Source organism: Miscanthus floridulus, chromosome 10 (genome assembly GCF_019320115.1).
Source record: "Miscanthus floridulus cultivar M001 chromosome 10, ASM1932011v1, whole genome shotgun sequence".
NCBI classification, from domain to species: Eukaryota; Viridiplantae; Streptophyta; class Magnoliopsida; order Poales; family Poaceae; genus Miscanthus; species Miscanthus floridulus.
This window is the reverse complement of record NC_089589.1, coordinates 30,066,476-30,091,132: the sequence shown is the minus strand read 5'-3', so window position 1 is coordinate 30,091,132 and position 24,657 is coordinate 30,066,476. Positions and strand designations below refer to the sequence as shown.

Here is a 24,657-nt window from a genome sequence, read left to right as displayed (position 1 = left end):
GTGGGCGTGTGGCCGTTCATCCGCCTGCCGCACTTCGCCCTGCCGCGCTGCCTTCCCCCACCGCGCACGCGTGTAGCCTTCCCCCTGCCGCGCCGCACCCCATCGCCGGCCGCGTCGCGCCACCATTGCGTGCCTCGCCCCTAGCCACTAGCGCGCCCCCATCCACCTCGCCCGTCGCGGCCATGGCGGCACCACACCGCCACCACCCCGACGCCACCAGGAGGAGGTCGTCTCTGGTCCAGACTTTGTCTGCAGCGGTCGTCCGAAGACACCGCGATAGGAAGGGGAGGCCTGCACACGCTGGGCCGTTTGCTCTCGACGTTCCCCCTAGACACGAGCTTGCTGGCTACCACGGCCCCCCACCATGGTGGGCCATGGCTACCAGTGACACCATGTTTTAAGTATTTCAGGCATTTCATACGTATGTTTCAAGTGTTTTATCGGAATGTTGCAGAAGTAGATTTGGGATATTGCATATGTTGTAATAGCATTATACGCATATTGCAAGCTTATGTTTCAATTTGTTTCCTGTGTTTCAGACGTTTGTTTCAAATGTTTTATATGGATGTTTCAAAAGTTGATCTGGTGTTGCACATGTTGCAATGGCTATACATGAACGTTTCAGATGCATGTTTCAACATGTCTTCAGACGTATGTTGCATAATGTTTCATCTGGATGTTGCAAAAGTAGATTGAGTGTTGCATGGCATCGGTGGCTGGCAGAGAGTGGCCTGTTGTAGGGCTTCGTCTCCTACCTCGTGCCTTTCTTGCGCGGCGCACCTCGCCTCTCCTCTCCCTCCCCTCCCTTCCCTTCCCACCATCTTGCCGTCGCAGTTCGAGGTCAACCTGAGCGGAATGGCGCGGGGCAAAGGAGCTACGTGCGTCGGGCGCAAGCGTGGGAGCTATGTCCGGACAGACACCTCCGGAGCGAGATGGGCGAGGCGGAGGGAGCTGCATGCGTCGCGGTAGGGAATGGGGTGCAGGCGCAGGCGTCCATTTGGACGTCCGAGCGCTAGCACTACCGAATAAACTATCCTCCTTAAAGAGTTCCAGGCAGTTTCGATGGTGGTTTTGGCGGACGTGACATGTAGGGCCCACATGTCTTTAGTTTATTTAATCATGCCATGTTTTATTTAGTATTTGGGCTCCAAAATAATCTTCAATGAAAAAACAACTAGAATGTTTTAGATCTTCTCAAGTACTACAAATTTTGGTATAAAGCATGTCTCCATCACAGGTTGTTTGAAGAATTCAAATATTTTAATTTCTTAATAAAAAACATAAAAAATAATTAGAAATATTTTAATTTCATAATAAAAAAACATAGAAAATAATTGGGATACTTGACAATCTCAAATCAAAAGGTTTTGAACCACAAAGTTATATAATGCATTCATATCTATAACTCTGGTATAGATCATGTTGATGCCTGATGTCGTTTGAAAAAATTAAAAAAGAAACTTGAATTTTAAAATATGAGAAATAAAATGAATATTTAGGCCTCTAAGTGATCTCATATAAAAAAGATATCAACCACAAAGTTGTAGATCATATTTAGAGCTACAACTTTGCTATAGACCATGTCAATGTTTGTGGTTGTTCAAAAGAAAAATGAAATTTAAGATGTGAGAAATCAAAAACAAAATTGTGTGCCTCTAAATGATCTCGTATAGAAAAAGTATCTACTATAAAGTTATAGATCACAATTAAAGATACAACTTTGATATGGAGCATGTCAATAACCAAGGTCATTTGAAAACTCAAAACATGAATTTGAAAATCGGAGAACTTACAAACGAATATGTGCCTCTAAACAATCTCATATAACAAGTTATAAATAAAGTTGTAGATCGATTGAGAGCTAAAACTTTGTTATAGACCATGCCAATATCCCAAGTGTTTGGGAAAATTAAAATTTTGAATTTCAAAAGCTAACAACTTAAAATGAGCTCCACAATTTTTATATAAATTTTGTATTCATCCAACTTCAAACGACAAAGTTATGATTTTTTTGGTTAAGAGAATTTTCATTTTTGGATGCAACTAGAAAATAATAATAAAAAGATTTGTTTTTTTTAATTTACCATTTTTTTAGTTTGTTGACAATTCATATTAATAAAAATTGTGGTTTATAAATTTTTAGTTTGATGCGATCATGCTAATGCATTTAATTTTCTCTAGTGCTTAGAAGTAGCTCTCTGGGTGTTTTTTTTTCTTAGTAATCATTTTTTCTTTTCTGAAATTTTCAGTCAAAGGAAATTCAGTTTCTCCATATTCTATCAAGACGAAAAATTCTGCTTCGTTCCTGCAGTGAACCTTTTCCTAGCCCATATCTTTCTCTTTTTTTTTTTCTTTCTCCCACCCCGCGCCTCCCGTTGGGCTCAGCCGATGGACCACCATCACCAGCCCAGCAAGGGAGCCCTCAGCCTCCTCTGTTCTTCAGTCTGGATCAGCCCTCCTCTTGTTCCTCGTCGAAAAAGTCTACATTACCTCCTTAATTTTTACGAAAGTATATTTTTCCTCTATGCACTCTAAAATCGGATAAACCACCTCGCTGAACTTTTAAAACCATTCGTTTTACCTCCATGACTGGTTATAAGCGGTTTTCAAATGCGGTTTTGTTTTTTATTTTATTTTTATTTTGGCTGAATATTTGAAAAAGCATAGTAAATCACAGAAAAATTATAAAATAGAAAATCTAATTTTATTGGACTCCATATGAGTAGATCTATATAGTGAACATATAATATGTATGCTTTAGTACAATTTTTTTGCTGTAGTCTTAGATCTATGCTTTTCTGTAATTAATTCATAGCTACAGTTTCGATGGTGCAATTGTGGTGAAATTTTTATGGTAAACTAATTATTTGTATGCTTGAACTGTATAACTTAGGTATAGATTTATAAATATTTTTTAACAAGCATACACCTAATTAAATCTTGGGTGAACCACGGAGAGGACTGCCTGAATAGTGAATATCCCTTCTCTTACAAGTCTTGGGCACTTACGCGCTGTTACAGTCACTGGCCATTCGGGCCCACAAGACATGTACAAGAATTAGAAAACACAGCTATATCTATTGCGCTACTTGGCTTGGGAAACGTCTTCTGCTTGTACGTCCTCTTCTTCACTTGCCTGTGTCGTCTGTGGCATATCTGCATTGATGCCTACAAGTTCTTCGCTGAACGACCATAGCCTCTTCGCCAGCTCTGAATCTCTCGCGACAGCAGTCGGTGTTGCTTCATTGCAATCCGAGAAGTATTTACCAGACACATCTTTGACATTAGGGTGCAATGCCAGGTAGCAAGTAGTCGCAGCTCCCTACAAACCATGTCCATCAGGTGATATTCTTATGATTATGACACTGATTATGTTTTAGAGGGTTACTAGCTGGGCGCTAGGATTCAATAACCTGGGGTATGCTCTTCAGAACAAGATTTGCTACAGGGGAGAGAACTGAAATCAGCGCACCTGTCAAGCATACATTTATATTAGTTAACTGAATACCAACAATATGATTTTGTTCTTGAATGAATCTTTTCTTGTTGGGCCTGATCTTGCAATGTTTTTGAAAGATCAATATTTTTTTTTTAAAGATCTGAGCTTGCGATGTCATTACTGTTATTTCCGGCAACATAGCGAATGATATTGGTGATGATTGCTCCAGGATGCAGGGAATTCGCTGTCAGATTGCATCCTTCTTCCTGAAATGGCACCAAACACGACGTGTTATTTTGTGACTTGTGAGGATGTGAAATACTGAAATATTCAGTACTGCAAGAGGCAAGGCTACAGATTCCATACCTGAAAACGCCTAGACAACTCATTTGCGTGGAGAATATTGGCTAATTTCGAATGTGCATATGCAGTGAACAGCTGGTACCTGTAAATTTGCAGTTGGAAAGAAAAAAAGTCGGCTACTTACGCTCATGCATGTAACCAAAATCAATAAGCATAAATAAAGGATAACATTTTGCTAACCTAGCATTATCATTTAGCTTGTTCAGCTCAAAGCATGTACCATCACTTCTTTTATGTGCGATGGATGATACATTTATGATCCTGCCCTGCACACCTGTCTCTCTGGCAGTTGATTTCATCTTGTCTAGCAGAAGATTTGTCAGCAAGAAATGGCCTGCTCATAAGGTCAAATTCAATAGACATGCTTGTGCCTAATTAATTATGCATAATTTTCTTCAACAAAAATCTATATTCTTCTGAACAATGTACTGACAGCAATTCAGTTCAGGACATATCAGCAGGCTGCAGAGCAAATCCCCTGATGCTATATGTGACGGGGATTTATTGACATGAATGACCGGCATCCTACTCACCAACATGATTCGTTGCAAACTGCAGCTCGATTCCATCCTTGGAGAGCTGGTAAGGGCAGGCCATAATCCCTGCATTGTTTCTTCAGAGAAACATATGTTTCAGATTACCATGCGATGAGTCCAGCAGTACACTACACCCGCGGTGCTGAATTCTGAATATATATCTGCAGTGTTTCAGAGACGGCGATAGATACGTACATGAGGAGGTTCAGATGCTCGTGAGATGAATCGAAGGACCGCGCAAAGTCGCGGACGGAGCTCAGAGAGCTGAGGTCCATCTCCATGACGTGCAGCTTGGAGCTCGGGAACTGTTCTGCGAGGCTCTCTTTCACCTTGAGGCCACTCTCGAGTGTCCTAGCTGGTATGATCACCTTCGCTCCCCTCAGTGCTAAAACTCTGGCTGTCTCCTTTCCAATGCCATTTGTTGCTCCTGAATTTTGCCAAGTGAAGCCAGGGGAGAAGAAAGTGTGACAGGCAGATCATGCATACATGATACATCATTGTAATCCGAAGAACAAAATAGACAAACTAGAATTTGTCCTGGCGATCAATCAGTATACTAAAGAAAGTTAATTCCAGAACAAACATGTTCAGCAAGCACGAAAAGATTATGATATATCATGTTGAAATTAACTATTTATGTGAGTTTTTGTAAAAAAATCGCAAAATAATTCTGTTGGCCTGAAAAGTAACCTGTACTTGCTGTGCTAATTTCTAGTGTTTCATCGCCCTTCCAGCCAACAGTTTTTTTGAGGTAAAAACAATATTACTCCATCCGTCTCCAAATAAATGTATTCAAAATCTTTGGAGAAGATCAATACTACACAGAAATTACATGTTTACACCTATTGTAAGTTATTTTAATATGTAATGATTGTACTTCAAAAGTAGAGAAAGTAAAAAAAAAATACCTACAGGGAACCATACATAGAAGTGCACTTAGTTTGGGAGAGAGAAAATATGTTGCAACTATTGGCAGGCTTAAAAGACGATGGGCGCAAATCAAAGCTAGCTAGGCTAGAGTCTAGAGAAACCATCACTGCTGCTATGTGCTGCACATGGAAAAAAGAAGAGAGCTATGGAGAGACAAGACCTGTGACGATGGCAGTCAGGTTGCTGGCGTCGACGCCGGCGATGACCTCCTCGGCGGTGGACGCGGAGCCGAAGCCCGACGGTCCCCGGCGCCCCCACAGCCATCCCCAGAGCCCCATCGCCGACGACACTACTGACTGGTGAGCCTCCTGCGGTCGCCGACGACGTCGACGCGTGTTCTGGTTCTGGCGCCTGCGTGAGCCTGCGGCTGCAAAGCCTGCCCATACCACACGCGCCGCGCCAAGGGAATGGGACCATTAAGGCTGACACTGTTCTACGGATGAGGAGTTACGGGGCTTACGGCCCAGACGTGGCAACGGAATCATCACACGCGTACAAGTACACGCAAAGTGAACGAGCGACTAGTAAACAGTTTGGTTTAACTCGCCACTGTTCGCTATAGCAATGGATGGACAAGGACAACCGACTGACTAGTAAACAGTCTCCGGCATCTTCTGCACAAGCGTTAGGTTCCATTCCAGCAACAACGTCTCCCGGCACATGCGCCAGCGGCGTCATCAGCAGGACGGAGAGGCCTAGATGCGAAGAGAGCCATCGGATCATGAACAAAAAGTTTACTGATTTTGGTGCTTCAATGACAACATAACTATTAAGACTAACATAATTTGTTAGTATATAAAATATTTGTTCTTATGGATGCAAGAGACGGACTTGAGCAATTGAGACTAACATAATTTGTTCGGCAGGACTGAAAAATACTGTTCCGGCTGATTGCTGTGAGAGAAAAATACTGTTCTGGCAGGACATGAACAGTGATTTCGTGAGAGACAAAACAAGCCAGCCGGCTGGTAACCAGCCAGCCGAACGGCCTCTAAGCTGGAGATCAAACAATCTACACCACTTTTTTTTTTTTGAAACTTAAATAATCTACACCTCAAAGAAAAGTATCAAAGACCCTAGAAAATAAGAAAGAAATTCGAGACATCGTACAAGTGAAGCCCGCTCAAATACACACAAAGAAACACACTCAGATGAGCACCGGAGATGGTGCTCCATGCTTGTACACAAAAAGTGTTGAAATACGCTCATTTTGTGTCATTTGACAACATGCTAGGGAAAACACAAAATATTGTGTTATAGAGTAAGCTAGCACTAAGTGGCATAAACCTTACAAAATAGAAGCACATATAATATACTATCTAAAAATGATGTAAAAGATTGCAACAAATAGTGACAACAAATACACACTTAGTTCTTGATTGTCCCTTAACCTTTCATATTTTTAAAGAATCAGTCACCTATTTATTCTAAACAAGACACACCATTTTCTTCTTTTGTGTTGAGTTTGCCATCATATTTGGTATACTCATAGATTATTCCAGTAGTGGTCAAATGAAATTGAGAGAATCCGGGGTGTGTGATTGACCAACATGAAGACAGTAATAAATTGGTGATTCTGACAATTACAAGGTAAAGAAAACACAGATTTTAACTGTACTTTAATTAGTAGAAAATATCACAAAACTTTCCAAAAATATAATTTGTTATTTTTATATATATCACATAAAAAGTAATTTGCAATAAGGTGTTAGATTGTCATGGCATGCATTTTATTTGAAGGGGTTGAAATTGTTGATTCAAGACATCACTTATTTATGACAAAAAAAAACACCAATACTCCTTTTATGATGCTTTTTTTTTTCGAAAGCGTGCATTAGCACGTGCTTCATTAAGTAGGAGTGTGATTGATACAACTTCCACAGTCACAATCACGGCGAGTTGCCGTTCATGACCGGTACACACAAACACAAGGCACCAACTAGCTAGCGGTGGAAATACACTGTTGTACTAGCTAATGAACGAGTTGTGCGACTTGTGAGTGATCGAGTTTCCTGCACTACTGAAGGACCTGCGCGGTGAGCGACGCCAGGCTGCGGAACCCGGCTCCGATCTAGGAATCAGTCTCCTCCAAGATGATGGAAAGCAGTTGGGAAGGCGACCTTGACTTATGATCGAAGGTCCTCCGGTTACGTTCTTTCCACAGGCACCAAGAGGTTAGCAGGACTAGTGAGTCGAAGCTTCTCCTGCAGCCACCATTCGAGCAGAGTTGAATTACCTTGCGGCACCATACCTTGCAAGCCTGCCGGCTGAAGTAGGCGGAACCTGACCCCACGAGCAAATACACAAGAAGCCAGGAGGTGGTCCGTGGTTTCGTCGTGCTGATTTTTAAGATGCTTAATTTCTACTGAAAAGTCCACCTTTAACTGATATAAACAATTTCTTTGTGATGATACATACAAATATAAATTCGATAATGATATTGTGCGGGCGTCCGTCCCGTCCGGACGGACCCGCACATACTTGACCGAGCACGCGACTCCTTATCCCATCCATCCCGCGACCCCCCGTGTCCACTCGCTCGCTCCGCTCGCCCACTTTCTCCCTCGCTCCTCCTACACCCACTCGCTGTCGCGCCGCGCGCCGTTCTCCGGGCCACCCTCGGGACAGACGCCGCGCCCGCGCGCTAGGTCGCTGCCGCCCCTCCCTCCCTGTGCGACCTCCATGCGACCCCCACTAGAGACGAGGACGACGGCGGCAGCTCCGACGGGGTAGGTCGGCCCTTCTCTGGATCTGAGCCCTCCTCCTCCTCTGAAGCTGAGGGGCGTGGCAGTGGCTAGGGTTTCGGTGAGCTCTGGGGTCCTATTCTCTCCTCCCTCTGGCGAGCTCGAAGGTGATGCGCCAGGGGCTGTTTTGTACGCTTTTTTTTTTTGCTATTGGTCCCATGTTGCAATGGGTTTTCCTTGGATGTTGCAACAGATGATTTTCGAATGTTGCAATGAGATTTTTGGGTCGTTGCAGCAGATGATTTTCAAATGTTGCAATGAGATTTTTGGGTCGTTGCAACAGATGATTTTTGAATGTTGCAATGTGATTTTTGGGTCATTGCAACAGATGTTTTTGCGATGTTGCAGTACTACTGCTTGAGATGTTGCTGTACATAATTTTCGATGTTGCATCACATAATTTTCGATGTTGCAGTACATGTTTTTCAATGTTGCAGTATATATTTTTTCGATGTTGCGGTACATATTTTTTGTTGTTGCAGTATATTTGTTTGATGTTGCAGTGCATGTTTTTCAATGTTGCACTGCATATTTTTTGCAATGTTGTAGTATTTTATATCCCGATGTTGCACTACATAGTTTTCCATATGTTTGTAATGTTGCAATTGAAGTGTTTCATGATCTTTTGGGACAGGGGCGCGGTGGGGAACTGGGGTGCGTTGGGGAACTGGGGACTAGGGCACGGTGGGGAGCGGAGGACAGGGCGGGTTCCGTTACGCAGGGGGGTCCGTTCTATTCTGCGCGGGTGGCGGGCGGGCTTTGAGAAGGGACCGGCATCCGGATGCACTCGTGCGCCGGACGTCCGGGAGCTAGAATCGCGGATATAAATTTGTACCGAAAAACTCCACCTTTAACTTTGAAATAAACAATTTCTTTGTGATACCTTTAACTTTGAAATAAACAATTTCTTTGTGATATACGTACAAATATAAACAATAACAACATCTTTGTACTAAGACATTTATACAAATACAAAACAAACAAAAATAATAAAAAGCTTTAAAGTGGATATCATGTAGCGTGCTCTATTTTGCAAGTCAACGCCAAGAGGAGTGACCTAAACCATTGCAAGAATATTTCAAGGATGATGGCTTACCACGACTGCCTCGTGGTGCTACGTCCGTGACGGTGAGGAATTATAAGCCCGTGAGCCCCACCTCAACTAAGCCGTGTGGTATTATTATTAGTATATTAGCTGAAAAGAAAAAGACTAAAAATCGGAGGGTCATACGGGACCCTCCCCACAATTGGCCCAACAACATAACTTCCATAGGCCCAAAGGTCCCGCGCCGCGCGGCTTGCTAAGCCACTCACGATCGCCTACCCCCTTGCCTTTGGGCTACGCATTCTCCTTCGGCGTCGGTTGTTGGCTTTGTTGCGTTGTGGGTGTGCCACGGCCGTTGGCACATCTCCTCCGACTCCATCCGTCGCCGGAACGCAATGGAGCCTTCGCCCGGTCGAGTGCTCTCGGCGAAGGTGAGAAGAGTGAAAGGTGCACCAGGCTCGGTTAGGGTTTCATAAATGCTCTCACCCCCTCCCCCCTTTACAGGATTTAGCTCCCCCATTTATAGGGCGCTGTTTGCTATCGCTCCATATTACAACTTTACCATTACTACATTTCCGAAATATTCCTATGCTAATACAAGTTGCCCAGAACAGTTTGAGTATCTTCTTCTTCAACCGCCTCTGCTTGTTGGGCCATTACCGTGAGCCCGTCAGTGGCCCACGGCCTAGCACCACCACCCCGCGGGTGCTCCTTTGGTCCCCGGAGCCTCCGCCCAGGGTGCCTTCGCTAGGACCTTCGCATCATCGCCAGGACCATGGCCTCTGCTTACGCCTCAAGAGCCTTCGCCTTCGGCCGCGTTTGGATGCCTTCACCGCAGTCTCGGAGCCTTCGCCCAGAGCGGCCGACCAAGCGGAGGTTTCCATCCTCTTTCCCTGCATGTAGCTCATAAAATTCGTTAACTTTTAGTTCTTATTTCTATTGCGAACCTTGCCTCCGTGACTCACAACCGTGTCCACAACAGTGAGCAAAGCCCAACGCACGCTCTTAGTGTCATGTGTTTCACCTTAAACCTACAAGCCACATTGATAAAGAACGTCAAGATTGTCATACTCCTACCACAGATGAGACACTCGAATGAAAAGTAGCTTTAGCTTTACCAGAACGCAAATGCTTGGCCACGGGTGTCCAACCCCATCGGACGCTGTATTTCTGGGCCTACACAGCGGATAGGCGCAACAATCATGCTTCTTCCTCACTCGTACTTGCATATGGCTGTCGGGCATCACCGCGCATCCCTGCAGCACTCCGCCCTGTGCACAACCCTTCCCCAACTGCGTTCCTGTCCCCCGCGCATGTCACACCCTTCCCCTGTTGCGCCGCATTTTAGCACCGGCCGCACCACCATCCCACGGCTCGCTCCTATCTGGTGCGCCCCCATGCACCTTGGGCGTCGCAGCCATGGTGGGCACCACGCCACCACCACCTCAACACCACCAGGAGGAGGTCGGCGCTGGTCTGGACTTTGTCTCCTGTGGCCGGCCGAAGACACAATGGTGGAAAGGGGGGGCCTGTGCACGCTAGGCTGTTTGTTCTCGATGTTGCCCTGGTCTCGAGCTTGCTGGCTACCGCAGTCCCCCACCAGGTAGGCCATGGTCGCAATTGATGTCGTGTTTCAAGTATTTCAGTGTTTTAGACTTATGGTTTAAGGGTTTTATCTGAATGTTAGAAAAGCCAATCATGGATGTTGCATATGTTGCAATCGCAATATACGCATGTTGCAAGCCTATATTTCACTTGTTTCATGTGTTTCAGACGTTTGTTTCAAATATTTCATCTGGATGTTTCAAAAGTGGATCTTGGTCTTGCACATATTGCAGCGGCTACACACGCATGTTTTCAAGCACTTGTTTTAAGTGTTTCATCTGTTTCAAACTTATGTTGTAAACGTTTTATCTGCATATTTTAGAACTAGATCTGGTGTGTTGCAGGCGGTCGTCCGCCTACTACTGCTGCTGAGGCACTGCTGTGGTTCACGTGCCGGTGCCTAAGGCCTGCAGACACCTCCGCAGCGCACATCCACAGGCGGGCAGATGGACGCGGGTCACGGTTTCGCCATGTGGGCGTGGGTCACAGTTCTGTCGTGCGGACACGAGATGGGCGCGGGGGCTCGGTTCCAGCATGCGGGGCGCGTGATGGGCACGGGCCACAGTTTCGAAGTTGATGATTTGGAACAACGGGGTGGAACATTGTAAGGTCGAGATGGCGGACTAGAGGGGGGGTGAATAGTCCTTTCTAAAATTAATTGCGTCGGCTAACCGAAACAAGTGCGGAATTAAAACTATCGGTCTAGCCAAGACTACACCCCTCTATCTATGTTCTCTAGCACCTTCCAAAGATACTAATTAACCAACAAAGGTGACGGGCTAGCTAGAGCTCACCTAACCAATTCTAGAAGCAAGGTCACACAAACCTATGCCACTAGTACTTTAAGCAATAAGGGAGCTCCTACACATGCTAGTAGGCAAAAGCACAAAGCCACCTAATGCTCACTAACAATGCTCAATAACAAGGCAACCAATGCCAAATTAGAGAGCGCAATTACTTAGCTACACAAACAAAGCAAAGTGACTAATAAGGTCACACAAACCAAATTAGCCACACAAAGGAGCTACTTCTATGCTACACAAACAAGAAGGTAACTAGTAAGGTACACAAGCTAACTAATTATAAGAGCAACTACACAAGCACAATATATGCAAAAGTAATTACAAGCTTGTGTAACGAGGACGCAAACCAACGGGAAGAACAAGGTTGACACGGTGATTTTTCTCCCGAGGTTCACATGTTTGCCAACACGCTAGTCCCCATTGTGTCGACCGCTCACTTGGTGGTTCAACGACTAATTGGCATCACCCGCCAAGCCTGCACGTTGGGCACCATAAGAACCTACCCCGAAAGTGAGGGTAGCTCAATGACATGCTCAACTAGAGTTGCTCTTCGCGGCTCCCGTGGGGCGAGCACAATGCCCCTCACAAAGCTCTTCTCTGGAGCACCGCACAAGCTTCTTGCGGGCTTCAACAGAGACCACAACCAAGCCATCTAGGAGGTGGCAGCCTCCAAGAGTAACAAGTACCACCGTCTTGCAACTCGATCACCTAGTGCCACTCGATGCAACCTCATGATGCAATCGCACTAGAATCGCTCTCTCACACAATCGGATGATCACTATCAAGCATATGTGAGATGAAGGGCTCCTAAGCACTCACAAGCATGGACACAAAGTCCCCCGAGGTGCTCAACCCCAGCCATGGTCGAGGCCACCTTCTATTTATAGCCCCATGGGCTAAACTAGCCGTTACCCCTTCACTGGGCAAAACTCGGGACGACCGGATGCTCCGGTCGTATCGACCGGACGTAGAACCTCAGCGTTCGGTCAACGGATGCTCACCACGTGTCGCCTCCATTCAACCTCAGTCACTTGATCTCAATGGTCAAGTGATGATCGGACGCAGTTGCACAAACTGACCAGATGCAGCAACCCCAGCGTCCGGTCGTTTCCAGTAAGGTACCAGTCACGACCGGACACGTCCGGTCGGTCACGATCAGACGCAGCATCAGCATCTGGTCCTTCTTCAACTTTTCTGTGTCGCCTACGTCACCATACGTCAGCCTGACCAGACACACCTTGCCAGAGTCTGGTCTCTTCCAGCGCCAACATTCGGTCGAAGATCGACGCCTGCACGCTCTCTGCCGCCACTGACTGGACGCAGGACCCCAATGTCCGATCACCACGTGACCAGCGTCCGGTCCACTCTGTGAGACCATATCTTTTCGGTATAGGGCGCTGGTGGCACCGTCGGACTGTCCGCACTCTACGGGTGGACACTCCGCCGGTGGAGTTTCGAACCCTTCTCACCTTCGTTCCATCGCCGAGTTGATCCACATCAACTCCAACTTCATCTCCTTTGGAAATGTGCCAACACCACCAAGTATACACCGCTATGTGTATGTGTGTTAGCATTTTTACAATCATTTTTCAAAGGATTAGCCACTCAACTTGCCACGCCACTCAATCCTAGCGATGATGCAAAGTTAGATCACTCGAGTGGCACTAGATGACTGATATGCAAACAAGTTTGCCCCTCTTGATAGTACGGCCATCTATCCTAAACTCGGTCACAAACTTCTCTACACACCTATGACCGGTGAAATGAAATGCCCTAGGTTATACCTTTGCCTTGTGCATTCCATTCCATCTCCTCCAATGTCGATGCAACACATGCACCAACACGATCAACAATGATACGATCCACTTCATATCATCATGTGATCATATTGGTTCATCGATCTTGACTTCACTTGCTTTTCACCGTTGCCTTCGTCCATCGGCGCCAAGTCTTGCTCAAGCTTCACCGCCACGTGGTCCATCGCTCCAAAGCCTCTGACTTGCCCTTCACGCTTGCAACCGGTCCATCAAGCCAAGTTTTGTCTTGATCTTCTCCACCTTGATCACATGACTCAATGTCATGTCTCATCTGCAATGAGCTCCTTCATCATCATATGTGTGAACTTTGCAACATCTCCAAGCCATTTTCACCTTCATGGCATATGTTGCTCACACACATGTACCTGTGGACTAATCACCTGTGTATCTCACATAAACACAATTAGTCCACCTAGGTTGTCACTCAATTACCAAAACCACACAAGGACCTTTCAATCTCCCCCTTTTTGGTAATTGATGACAACTCTACAAAGATATGTAAATTAAGCTCTTTTGGATTCATGTTGCTTGCCCAAGCAATTTTACCATGTGAAAATGATTTTGGACAAGTACCACAAACCCAAGATGGTAGTATTAGCTCCCCCTACATATGTGCTAGAGTGTTTGATTTGAAGCTCGCACATATGCATAGATTAAAATTATGGGAGAGTAATTACTACTAAATGATGCTAAGGTGTATAGAATAAACCTTTGAAGTGTGTACCAATCGGAGTTGCACCTTTAAGTTCATCCTTAGCACCATGGTTAGCTAGATAACACTTGGAAATAAAAAGCACTAGATACCTTGTGAGATCAATATTAAAAGCAAGGTACTAGCATTACTTGAAAAGCATACTAAGTGTCTAGCTATTATCCTATGCATGCTAGTTATCAAATCATCATTCAAGTTCTACAACTAGCATACACCACACAAGCATGCATATTGAATTTGAAAGCTTATGCAATGCAAGCAAGCACATGAATATGCACATATCAAATGCAATCAATCAAAGTTCATGAGCTTGCTCCCCCTACTTGTGTGCTTCTCTTGTCCAAGAATTTTGATCCATCTCTTTTCTTCAATGTTGCTCCCTCTTTGTCCATGTCCATGTCCAACCTCTACTTCTTTGAGCTTTTATATCTTATCTCCCCTCCTTGTACAATCTCAATCTCAAAGCTTTCATATCTTTGTACAATCTCTCCCTATTTGTCATCAATTTCCATAAAAGGTGTTGTCGGTGTTTTGGACCAGCGGGCCCTCAACCAACTAGTGAAAGTGTACTGCGTGCCCCTAATCCCGAATGGTGATGCAAAGGGAGACAAGATTTATACTGGTTTAGGCAATAGGTGCCCTATGTCCAGTCTGAGAGAGCGATCTTGTATTCCTTGCACCAAGGTGCTTGTAGTAGGGGTTTACAAGCTGGGTGAGAGAGGGAGCTAGTCCCAAGTCTCTACGTGGGGCAGCGTGGGTTGCCTGAGATGTTGTTCTCTTGTAATGCGGAGGAGTGTGAGTTACAAAGTGTTGTGCGTTGTGCTCGTCCGTGTGTGTCTGTCTGAGCGATGTCTCCGTGCATCTCTTTCTGTCTGTGCATGTCTAGAAATTGCCCCAGTCACTCCCTTTTATAGTTGAAGGGGGGATAGGGGCGATACATGTGTTCGCTACGTGGCATTTTGTGAGCGGAGGTGGTGTGTCCGAGCCCTGCAGCTCGTCACTATGGCGGCATGGTTGATGGAGCGGTCCTGTCCTCGATGCACTAGAGCGACGCGCCGGTCACGCCCAATCATGTGTGATGTGGGAGCTCCTATGATGGCTTGACGCATGGCATGGCACATACTGTGGACGACGTGCCGGTCGCTGTATGTCGACAGCGTAGAGAGCCGAGGCCCAGTCGGTGCAGAGGCTGAACCACTACGGGGGGCTTGGCGGGCACGAGTCCCAAGGCTATAGGTGTGTGGTAGCGGGTAGCCGAGGCTTTGGAGGGAGCAGTTGGTCTTGTACACTGATTCCGAGGCTATAGGGACCTGGACATGACTCTCCATGCCGTGCTGTCCTTAGAGCAGGTGGGGTTAGGTAGCACAGTGCCGCATGGGTGTCAGTCATGGGCACAGTGCCGAGCATAGCAGCCGGTAACCCCTGCCCCTTCCTGTCCTGGATGGCATGGCATCGATGTGACTCCCATCTCGTCGGCCACTCCGCTGTATCGAGCCGTCGTTCGGCTGACGTCACGGGAGTGGTTGGTCGTGCTAGTTGGACGTGATGTCCTAGTCGAGGCAGCAGTGATGGGGTAGCTGCCAAGCCAGCCTCGAGCGAGTCGAAGAATCGGTACCTCATCCGAGGCCTTACAGGCGGGGCCTCGAACGAGGCGAAGAATCGGTACCTCGACCGAGGCCTTATGCGCAGGGCCTCGGGCGAGGCGGAGAATCGGTATCTCATCCGAGGCCTTACGGGCGGGGCCTCGAGCGAGGCGGAGAATCGGTACCTCATCCGAGGCCTTATGTGTGGGACCTCGAGCGAGGCGGAGAATCGGTACCTCATCCGAGGCCTTACGGGCGGGGCCTCGAGCGAGGCGTAGAATCGGTACCTCATCCGAGGCCTTACGGGTGGGGCCTCGAGTGAGGCGGAGAATCGATACCTCGTCCGAGGCCTTACGGTTTCATTTTGGGCCGAGCCTGCTTTGGGTGAGTCGGGATACTGTTCAAGGTGGGCCGAGCGGTCCAGCTGAGCCTCGGATAAGGTGGGTGTTTGCCGGTAGTTGTCTCTTGGCTTCGATTTTTATAGGGTCTAAGCGATTTTTTCGGTTCTTGCTTAGGGGACCCCTTTTTATGGTACTAGACAGTAGCCCCTGAGCCTCGGGGAGAGTGTGAGCGCTCTTCCTGAGGTTTTGATGAGACTTGGCTCACGGTAGCTTCTGGCGAGATGGTATTTCGTACTCGAGGCCTCAGTGGGTGCGCGCGAGCGCACCCACCGGGTGTAGCCCCTGAGGCCCTGGAGGAGTGGATTTATTCCTCTAGGGGCTTTTCTCGTGTTGAGTGAGGGGTTTTATCATGTTTGCCGAACCCCTAAGTGCGAGTTCGGATCGCTGGGTCTTGGCTTGGTTGCAGGAAGAGCCCCCGAGCCTCTGCGCGGAGCAAGAGGGCGATTAGGAGTTTCCCTGTATTTTTTTGTGTGGCCCTCATGCATCCTTTTCGTTTGGAAGGAGGGGTGGAGTATGCCAGGCTACCCTCGGTGGGCGCAAGCAGTGACACCTCCGATGAGCTGTTATCGGGTAAGTCCAAGTGGAGGCCCGTGCCCCATTCGATAGGGGTCGGCTGGTGGTCTAGAGACGCACTCCAAAAGTACCAGAGGGCTTCTCTAGTGGGTCCTAGGGCTGTTCGATTGGCCCCAGGGGCTCGGTGCCTCCCTGCGGTGGGATCCCATTCAGAGACATCCCTGTCGGTCTCGGACACGACTTAGGGCATCCCAAGCAATTGCTTGCTTGGGCCTCGGCCATGTACGAGCTCGCCCATAATCATCCCTAACTCTGTTTGTCCTAGGGTGGCTATCGAGACCCTCGGGGGCCTAGCCTTCGAACTCTGGACCATAACAGGCTCATTGCCCTTTATCGCATTTTGCCGAGCCCCTATGAGTTCGGGTTGCTGGGCCTCGACATGTATGTAGGAAGAGCCCTTGAGCCTCTACGCAGAGCAAGAGGGTGATAAGGAATTTCCCTGTCTTTTTTGTGCAGCCCTCATGCATCCTTTTTGTTCGGAAGGAGGGGTGGAGTATGCTAGGCTACCCTCGGTGGGCGCGAGCAGTGACACCTCTGGTGAGCTGTTATCGGGTAAGTCCGAGTAGAGGCCCATGCCCCATTTGATAGGGGTTGGCTGGTGGTCTAGAGACGCACTCCAAAAGTACTAGAGGGCTTCTCTAGTGGGTCCTAGGGCCGTTCAATTGGCCCTGGGGGCTCGGTGCCTCCCTATGGTGGGATCCCATTCAGAGACCTCCCTGCTGGTCTCGGACACGACTTAGGGCATCTCGAGCAATCGCTTGCTCAGGCCTCGGCCATGTACGGGCTCGCCCATAGTCATCCCTAACTCTGTTGTCCTGGGGCGGTTGTCGAGACCCTCGGGGGCCTAGCCTTCGAACCCCTGGACCGTAATGGGCTCGGTGCCTAGTTCCTTAGTCTGAAAGGAATCGGGTGGGAGATATTCCCCTCCCATCGGCTGACAATGGTGGGTGCGCCTTTTGAGGCGGTTTCTTGGGGAGACAGAATGGCGCCTGCCATCGCTGCGGTCGGATGCGACATGATGTCTGCGGATGGGACGTTACTGTGCATGCGCGGTTAATAAGGAAAAGGTGGACGCGTGGGCGGTTTAATTGGATCCGAATTAACTACGCTAGATCTAAGGGAAACTTCCTTGGTTTTGTCGCTCATCCATTTCACCCCCTTCCCTCATAAATACATGACAAGCCTTGCCCCTCCCCTCCTTACCTTGCCTTCATTCGCCCTTTCTGCCCTCAAGCGGTTGCTAAGAACAGAGGAAAGGTGCGCGCGAGAGAGAGAGAGATAGCGAGAGCACGCCTTACCGCTGTAGCTGCATTCTCCACCGCATCCATGGCCGGCGGTGCTATCATCGTTCAAGTGGATCCCAGGGGTCCGTTAGATGTGTCCACGGTGACGCTACAGTCGCTTGTCGACGATAGCCTCCTCCGCCTGGTTACCAACCCCAACAGACTGGAGTGGATTGCTCTGGGGGCCGAGCCAGAGCCGAGGCCACACAATGGCTACATCGTGAGCTTCGTGGCCTTCCACGAGCGCGGTCTCGGCCTACCGGCGGACCGGTTCATGCGGGCGCTCCCGTACTACTACGGCGTGGAGCTCCACAACTTCAACCCCAACTCCATCGCATAGGCGGCCATCTTCGTCGCCGTCTGTGAGGGGTACCTGGGCATTGCCCCCCACTAGGAGTTGTGGCTCCACCTCTTTTGGGTGGGGCTCACCACCAAGCCGCGCAGGAATGACGGGCACGCAGAAGGTGATGAGGGCCGGCGGCTGCACTCTCCAAGTGTGCCAAGACTGACAGCCCCTCTACATCCTGGCCCAGCTCGCGTCGTCCAATCATCATTGGTACAACAGCTGGTTCTACCTCCGCAACGTCGATGGCGGGCTTCCCCCTATACCAGGTGGGTCGTGGAGAGCCAGCCGGAGTGGTGGAGGTACGACGTCCCGATGGCTGATCAACCCAAGCTGCGGCCACTTCTAGGGGCGCTAGAGAGGCTACGCAGCCATGGCCTTACAACAACTGTGGTCGTGGTAGCCTTCCACCATCTGAGGGTGCTACCACTGATGGCTCGGCGGCAGCGCCTGTTCGAGATGACACCGGATGAGCCAATTGATGGCATCCGACTGTCTGCCGTCGCCCTCTTTGACGAGGAGATTCTACGTCGGGTGAGAGAGATGATGGAGGGGTGGCTGAGGAGCAGTGGTCTGACCACGTTCCCGATGCGCCCATTGTGGGGGTACATCTCTCTAGTGAGTCACGCGCCGTCGCTGCCCCCGAGGCCTCCTTGCTCCTTGCATTTTCCTGTTCCCTTATTTGCGTTCGCTGTTCCTGCAGGGGATGTGGGATGTGCGAGCCTCCCCGCCGCCCATTCCCGAGGACACAGAGCGGCGGGCGGTGAACAGGGCGCATGCCGAGGCATACAAGGAGTGGAAGGATGTTGAGGAAGCAAGGCGCAAGAGGAAGAACCTTGAGCACGACAAGCTAGAGAAACGTCACTGGCAGCAGAGGCACGATGGTCTCCCGGTGGAGCTGTCTCCGTCACCATCGTTGTCGGATTCCTCGAGCGATGACGATGAGAGCGAGGTAGGGTGGGGTACCCTGGATCATCTCCCTAACATTAGGGGGACGGCGCTCGGGGCATCGGTGAGCAGCCCGGCGTTTCCAGGAGGAGGAGGAGAGGACGCCTCAGGGCCAGCGATAGCCTGCCCCCGGGGCCGAGGCCGACACGCCCAAGGCATGAGCGTTAGGGAAGCACGCCATCAGCCTGGTGGGCTCGATGGTGAAGGTGGAGCAGGCGGCGGCAGGGACGATGCAACCACATCCGCAGAGGGTCGAGGGGGCGCCAGAATCCGGCGAGGGCCGGCCGGCACCGACGGACACGGGGGCCGTGCCACCACCGCCGCCATTGCAGAGGACGAGGGACGCAGTGCAGAAGCGGTTGTGTCCCCGTTCGAGGTAAGTGTTTTGTCAGTGGAGTTGCAGCATCTCCCGCTCATCCCTTGGTTGTATGCTGACCTTGTAAGTGCTTTGCCTTTAGCCAGAAGCATCTGGTGGAAGCACCCGCCCTGGCACCACGTAAGGCGCTCAAGCTGAGCACCAACTCCACTGCCCAATGGGTGGTGGAGGTGCAAGCCGCCATACAGCGTGGCGCGGCGTCGGCGAGGGCCGACCCGAAGGAGCCGGTCGCCCAAGGAGAGGTTACCAAGGCGGCCACGAAGCAAGTGGGGGAGGAGGCACCTATGTCCTGCATGGCCGAGGCCCACGAGTCAGATGAAGCCAAGGTGCCCTTAGTCGCTGAGGCCACTGAGGGTGAGGCCGAGGCCCCTAGGACCTCTGAGGCCGAGGCAATGGAGACCAGGGCGTCTAGGACCACCAAGGCCAAGGTGGCGGAGGCCGGAGCTCCCGAGACCACCGAGGCCAAGGTGGGGGAGGCCAGCGTGGGCGCGGTAGAGTCGGCGGCCCAGGAAGCGGAGATGGAGGCGGGGCAAGCTTCAGGACCGCCCTAGGTCCAAGACCTACCGCCGTCGTAGGAGAGCACCCGGGAAGTGGAGGTCCATTCGATCTCCTCCGATGATACTTCCTAGGGGAAGGAGGTCGTGGATGCCAAGGCGGCCAGCTCCGACTTCTGGCGAGCGAAGCTCGGCCCTTGTGCGGGTACAACCCGAGCCCCGCGGGTGGGATCACCCGCGTGTCTTGTGGCAGAGCCGAATGACCCTGAGGGGGAGCCTCTATTCGCCCTTGAGGACATGGCTGAGGGGGGCGCTGGGGCTCCTTTGAGCAATTTCGCCAGCTGGTGGAGCGGTCGCTATGGATAGCGCTGTCCATCATGGCTGACGATCTGCCCGGGGTTGCCCAGGTGCGCACTTTCTTCAACGGTGCTGTGTCGTCTTTTTCCGAGTTTTCTTGCAGTACTTGACCCCCGTTCTGCCTACCCAGGAGCTCGAGGCCCGGTCCCTTAGAAAGTCGATGTTCCTCCGGCGCGAGAGGGTCATCTAGGACTAGCTCCGGCAGCAGAAGGACCTGCTCGCCAATGCTAATGAGCTTCTATCGACGTGAAGCACGGAGGTGGAGGACCTCTGCCTTCGCTGTGCTGATATGAAGGCCGAGGTGGCCACGGCTTGGGAGCAGGCCGCCCCTTTGGTGGCGTGGATCAAGGAGCTGGAAGAGGAGTTGATCCGGGTGGTCGGTGAGCGGGACACCTTCAGGTCCTGGGCTAAAGAAGCAACGGCCTCTACCAAGGCCATCACTGGGCAGCTGGGGACGGAGTAGGGCACGCACCTGCTGATGAAAGGTGTCCTAATGGAGGCCCTCAAAGTGGCCGAGGCCTCCCGAGTCGAGGCCTTAGCTTGGAAGGAAAAGGCCGAGGGTGAGTCCTGTTGAGCCGTGCCTCTTGTTTTATTTGTTTTTCATGCATTCGACCCCTAACTCCCTGATGTGATGCAGAGCTAGAGAAGGAGGCTTCTAGGGTGGTCGAGACCTCTTGGGTCGAGGTCCAAAGTTGGAAAGAGAAAGCCGAGGGTGAGTCCCATAGGCCTTTGCCCCTGTTTGGCTTATTTCCTTTTGTGCTTAACCCTATCCTGCTTATCTTGGTGCAGGGTTGGAGAAGGAGGTCTCTCGGGCAGCTGAGGCCTCCGTTGAAGTGCAGGTGGTGCTCGAGGCTGAGATCGGGGAGCACAATGCGCTATAGAGCGCCGCCCATACTGCCTGTGAGGCCCTAGAGGTCAGGGGGTCAAATCGAGCAGCTCCCTCGGGAGCCGCTTGATCGTGTTGAGCGGCCGAGTCCACGAGCGGCTCCGAGGGGCACTGCATACGGGCGTCAAGCGTGCCCTGGCCATCGTCTCCTTGCACTGCGCCGGCATCGAACTCGAGGCCATTAGCGACGGTTACATCTTGGCTAAGGATGATGAGGAGGCCGATGAGGAGGTCATGAAGCTGGTGGAGGTGGCTGAGGCCCCTGGCATGGTGCTGGCCAAGCTGTTTGAAGAGGAGGTGGTTCCTCCTACGCCGACCGCCGACGCTGGCGACCCTGAGTTCTGACCTGGGCCAAAGGGGCCATGTAAATATATTAGGATTATTATTGTACCGTAACACTTGTGGCCGTCGATGCCTTTTTCTAAAGTACTTATGCGTATACACTTTTTAATCATTTTTATTGTATTTCCGAGCCTTTGCCCTTTGTCTCGTCTCTGAACATATCACTTGCAAAAAACTTCCTTGGAACCTAAGCTGCCCCTCGGGCAAAAGGTGGTGAGGGAGTTGCCGTAGCCTGGAGGCGTATGCCGTCTCTCGGCTCGGCCGGCCTTTTGGCCCTGGGACAGACTTTTGGTCCTTAGGTTTTTTACAATCGATTTGTTAGATCACACTAGAGAGTTTGGCGTAGAATTTTTTTTTCGAAAAACAACTAAAAACGGTGACTGGGACTTAGGGGGGTCCTCCCTTCTAGCCCCGAGGGAGGCTCGGTTCTATGGAGGCAGAGCCAAGTCTTGTTCGAGCCCCGCAGTGGGCACCTCTGTAGAGGCAGAGCCGAGTCTCCCTTATAGTGTTACTGTAACGTCGATCCCCCTTCGAGGGGTTTCTCAAAAAATTAGAACAACTAAAGAACGTTTCTTTATTGTATTTCAAGAAACAATGTATACAATGCTTGGAAATTTAAGGGTAGAAGCGACGTAGCTATTCTATGTTCCAAGCATTGGTGAAGATTTCACCCTTCTCGTTGGCTAGCTTATAGGTCCCGGGCTTTAGCACTTGGGCGACGATGTACGGCCCTTCCCATGGCAGGGTCAGCTTGTGGCAGCCCTTATTGCTCTACCTCAGTCTCAGCACCAGGTCACCCACCTTTAGGTCTCGGCTTTGAATGCGCCGGGCTTGGTAGCGTCGTAGGGCTTGCTGGTACTTGGCCGAGTGTAGCAGCGCAACATCTCGGGCTTCCTCCAGTTGGTCGAGGGCGTCCTCGCAGGCAGTGCGGTTGCTTTGCTCGTTGTAGGCCTGTAGCCTCGGGGAACCGTACTCCAAGTCAGTGGGGAGGATGGCCTTGGCTCCATAGACCAGGAAGAACGGTGTGAACCCCGTGGCTTGGCTCGGAGTGTTCCTTAGGCTCCAGATGACCAACGGGAGTTTGGCATGCCATTTCTTGCCAAATTTCTTCAACCGGTTGTATATTCTTGGCTTGAGGCCTTGTAGGATCATGCCGTTGGCACATTCTACTTGGTCGTTTGTCCTAGGGTGTCCTACGACCGACTAGGCCACATGGATGTGGTGGTCATCGTAGAACATCAGGAACTTGTGGCCGGTGAATTATGTCCCATTATCAGTGATGATGGTGTTTGGAACCCCGAACCTATGGATGATATCAGTGAAGAACAGCACTGCTTGCTCAGATTTGATTCGATTAATCGGACAAGCCTCGATCCACTTGGAGAACTTATCGATCGCTACCAGCAAATGGGTATAGCCCTCAGGGGCCTTCTACAGAGGCCCAACCATGTTGAGCCCCCACACGGCGAATGGCCATGTAATGGGGATGGTTTAGAGGGCTTGGGCCGGGAGGTGCGTCTACCACGCATAGTACTAGCATCCCTCGCAGGAGCATACCAACTTGGTGGCGTCAGCAACCGCCATTGGCCAGTAGAACCCTTGGCGGAAGGCATTTCCGACGAGCGTCCGAGGCGCTGCATGGTGCCCGCAGGCTCCCGCGTGTAAGTCCCAAAGTAGGGCTTAGCCTACCTCGGTGGTGATGCATCGTTGGAGGACGCCAGATGGGCTTCACCTGTACAACTCGCCATTGCTGAGGACGTAGGTTTTGGCTCATCGCGCAAGCCATCAGGCTTTGGTCCTGTCTGTAGGGAGCTCTCCTCGAACGAGGCAATCAAGGAACAGGACTCGCCAGTCCGTGCCCTGGTTGGCCTCGAGAGGCTCCACACTAACTTCCATGGCCTCGAGCTTGGCTGCGGGGGCCTCGGTGACAGAGGGGGCCTCGAGCCCTATAATGGGCTCGACCGGTGGACCCTCTTCCACCGCCGAGGCATAGTTGATGGAAGGCTTGCGGAGGTATCCGGCAAAGACGTTCGGGGGGACCAGGGCCCGTGCCGACGCCATTTTTGCCAGTTCATCCGCGGCCTCGTTGAATTTTCGCACAATGTGGTTGAGTTCGAGACCGTCGAACTTGTCTTCTAGGCGACGTACCAACTTGCAGTACGCCTCCTGTAACAACCCAAAAATCCACACACCAAAAATTCCAACTACAAAATTTTTTCTTCAAAACCCCATGTGATGATGAGAGACATTTGTAGGAGCTAACCCTAAGTGTTGCATTAGTCGTAATCCAACTAAACAAACTCATAAGCATAGCATGTCACTTGTTGTATATGTGTGTGTTTAAAATGCCTAACACATACATTCTTGCATGCATTTTAATTCTAAACAAGTGAGTTACCTTTTATTGATCTTTTGTTGTGCAAATAAAAGAGACCACTTATAATTAATTTATTATGCAATAAATTAATCACCTAAGTACCACCTAAGTATGTGGGCCCCACCAACCAGCCCTAAGCTCCACCCTTAATCAAGGTGCACACTTGTACATGAAACTAAATAAATCAAACCCTAACCAAATTGGCAACAAATAATCATGGAGACCTTGTGGACCTGGCTCATGACTCACAGTTTTAGCCACCCCAGACTAGACTTGGGGTGTACCAGGGCTGAATGGTAGAGTGGCTTTATCCTAGGCTAGCAAGCAGCCAAAATCAGCCCATTTGATGACAGTCAGTGAAGAAGGCAGATCATGTGGTTATGTAAAACCTCTACAGAGTGTATGGTTGATCGATCGATACATATGCCGACTTATCGGCTATGGACCTTTCCTGGGTTTCGCTTAAACTAGATAGCGAGATGAGTCCTTCTCTTCTTCCCATGTGAGAGAGTGTCAGTCGTAGCCAGGGGCTATGGGCCATGAGACTGTGTCGAGAGGGAGTTGGCCTATCAACTAAGCGATGGTATGGTGATGATATGGAGATGGTGGTATATCGATCCCAGGATCAAAACCTGGCTCTAGATGGAAATGGGGTGGAATGTGTGTGGGAATGGTGTTAAAACTTGACTATACTATTATA

At 49.9% G+C, this 24,657-nt stretch overlaps 2 protein-coding genes across 3 annotated transcripts; one reads left to right on the top strand and one right to left on the bottom strand.

Moving 5' to 3' along the window:
* Positions 1-2,940: 2,940 nt before the first annotated feature.
* On the bottom strand, positions 2,941-5,693 carry LOC136489929 (short-chain dehydrogenase TIC 32, chloroplastic-like). 2 transcript variants are annotated; one of them, XM_066486442.1, is made up of 8 exons: positions 5,429-5,693; positions 4,534-4,765; positions 4,336-4,415; positions 3,983-4,106; positions 3,806-3,884; positions 3,621-3,705; positions 3,414-3,472; positions 2,941-3,322 (listed from the first exon to the last, which is right to left on the bottom strand). In XM_066486442.1, exons 1-8 carry the CDS (start codon positions 5,544-5,546, stop codon positions 3,086-3,088), a joined length of 1,014 nt encoding a protein of 337 aa, XP_066342539.1. In that variant the 5' UTR covers positions 5,547-5,693; the 3' UTR covers positions 2,941-3,085. The 2 variants fall into 2 exon arrangements, with proteins under 2 accessions (XP_066342539.1, XP_066342538.1); XM_066486441.1 differs by having other exon boundaries at positions 3,983-4,136; positions 5,429-5,691.
* A 12,799-nt stretch (positions 5,694-18,492) lies between these two features.
* LOC136488332 (uncharacterized) lies at positions 18,493-20,052 on the top strand. Its single transcript, XM_066485302.1, has 3 exons — positions 18,493-18,795; positions 18,881-19,501; positions 19,588-20,052. The coding sequence occupies exons 1-3, from the start codon at positions 18,493-18,495 to the stop codon at positions 20,050-20,052; spliced, it is 1,389 nt and encodes a 462-aa protein (XP_066341399.1).
* The last annotated feature ends 4,605 nt before the right edge of the window (positions 20,053-24,657 follow it).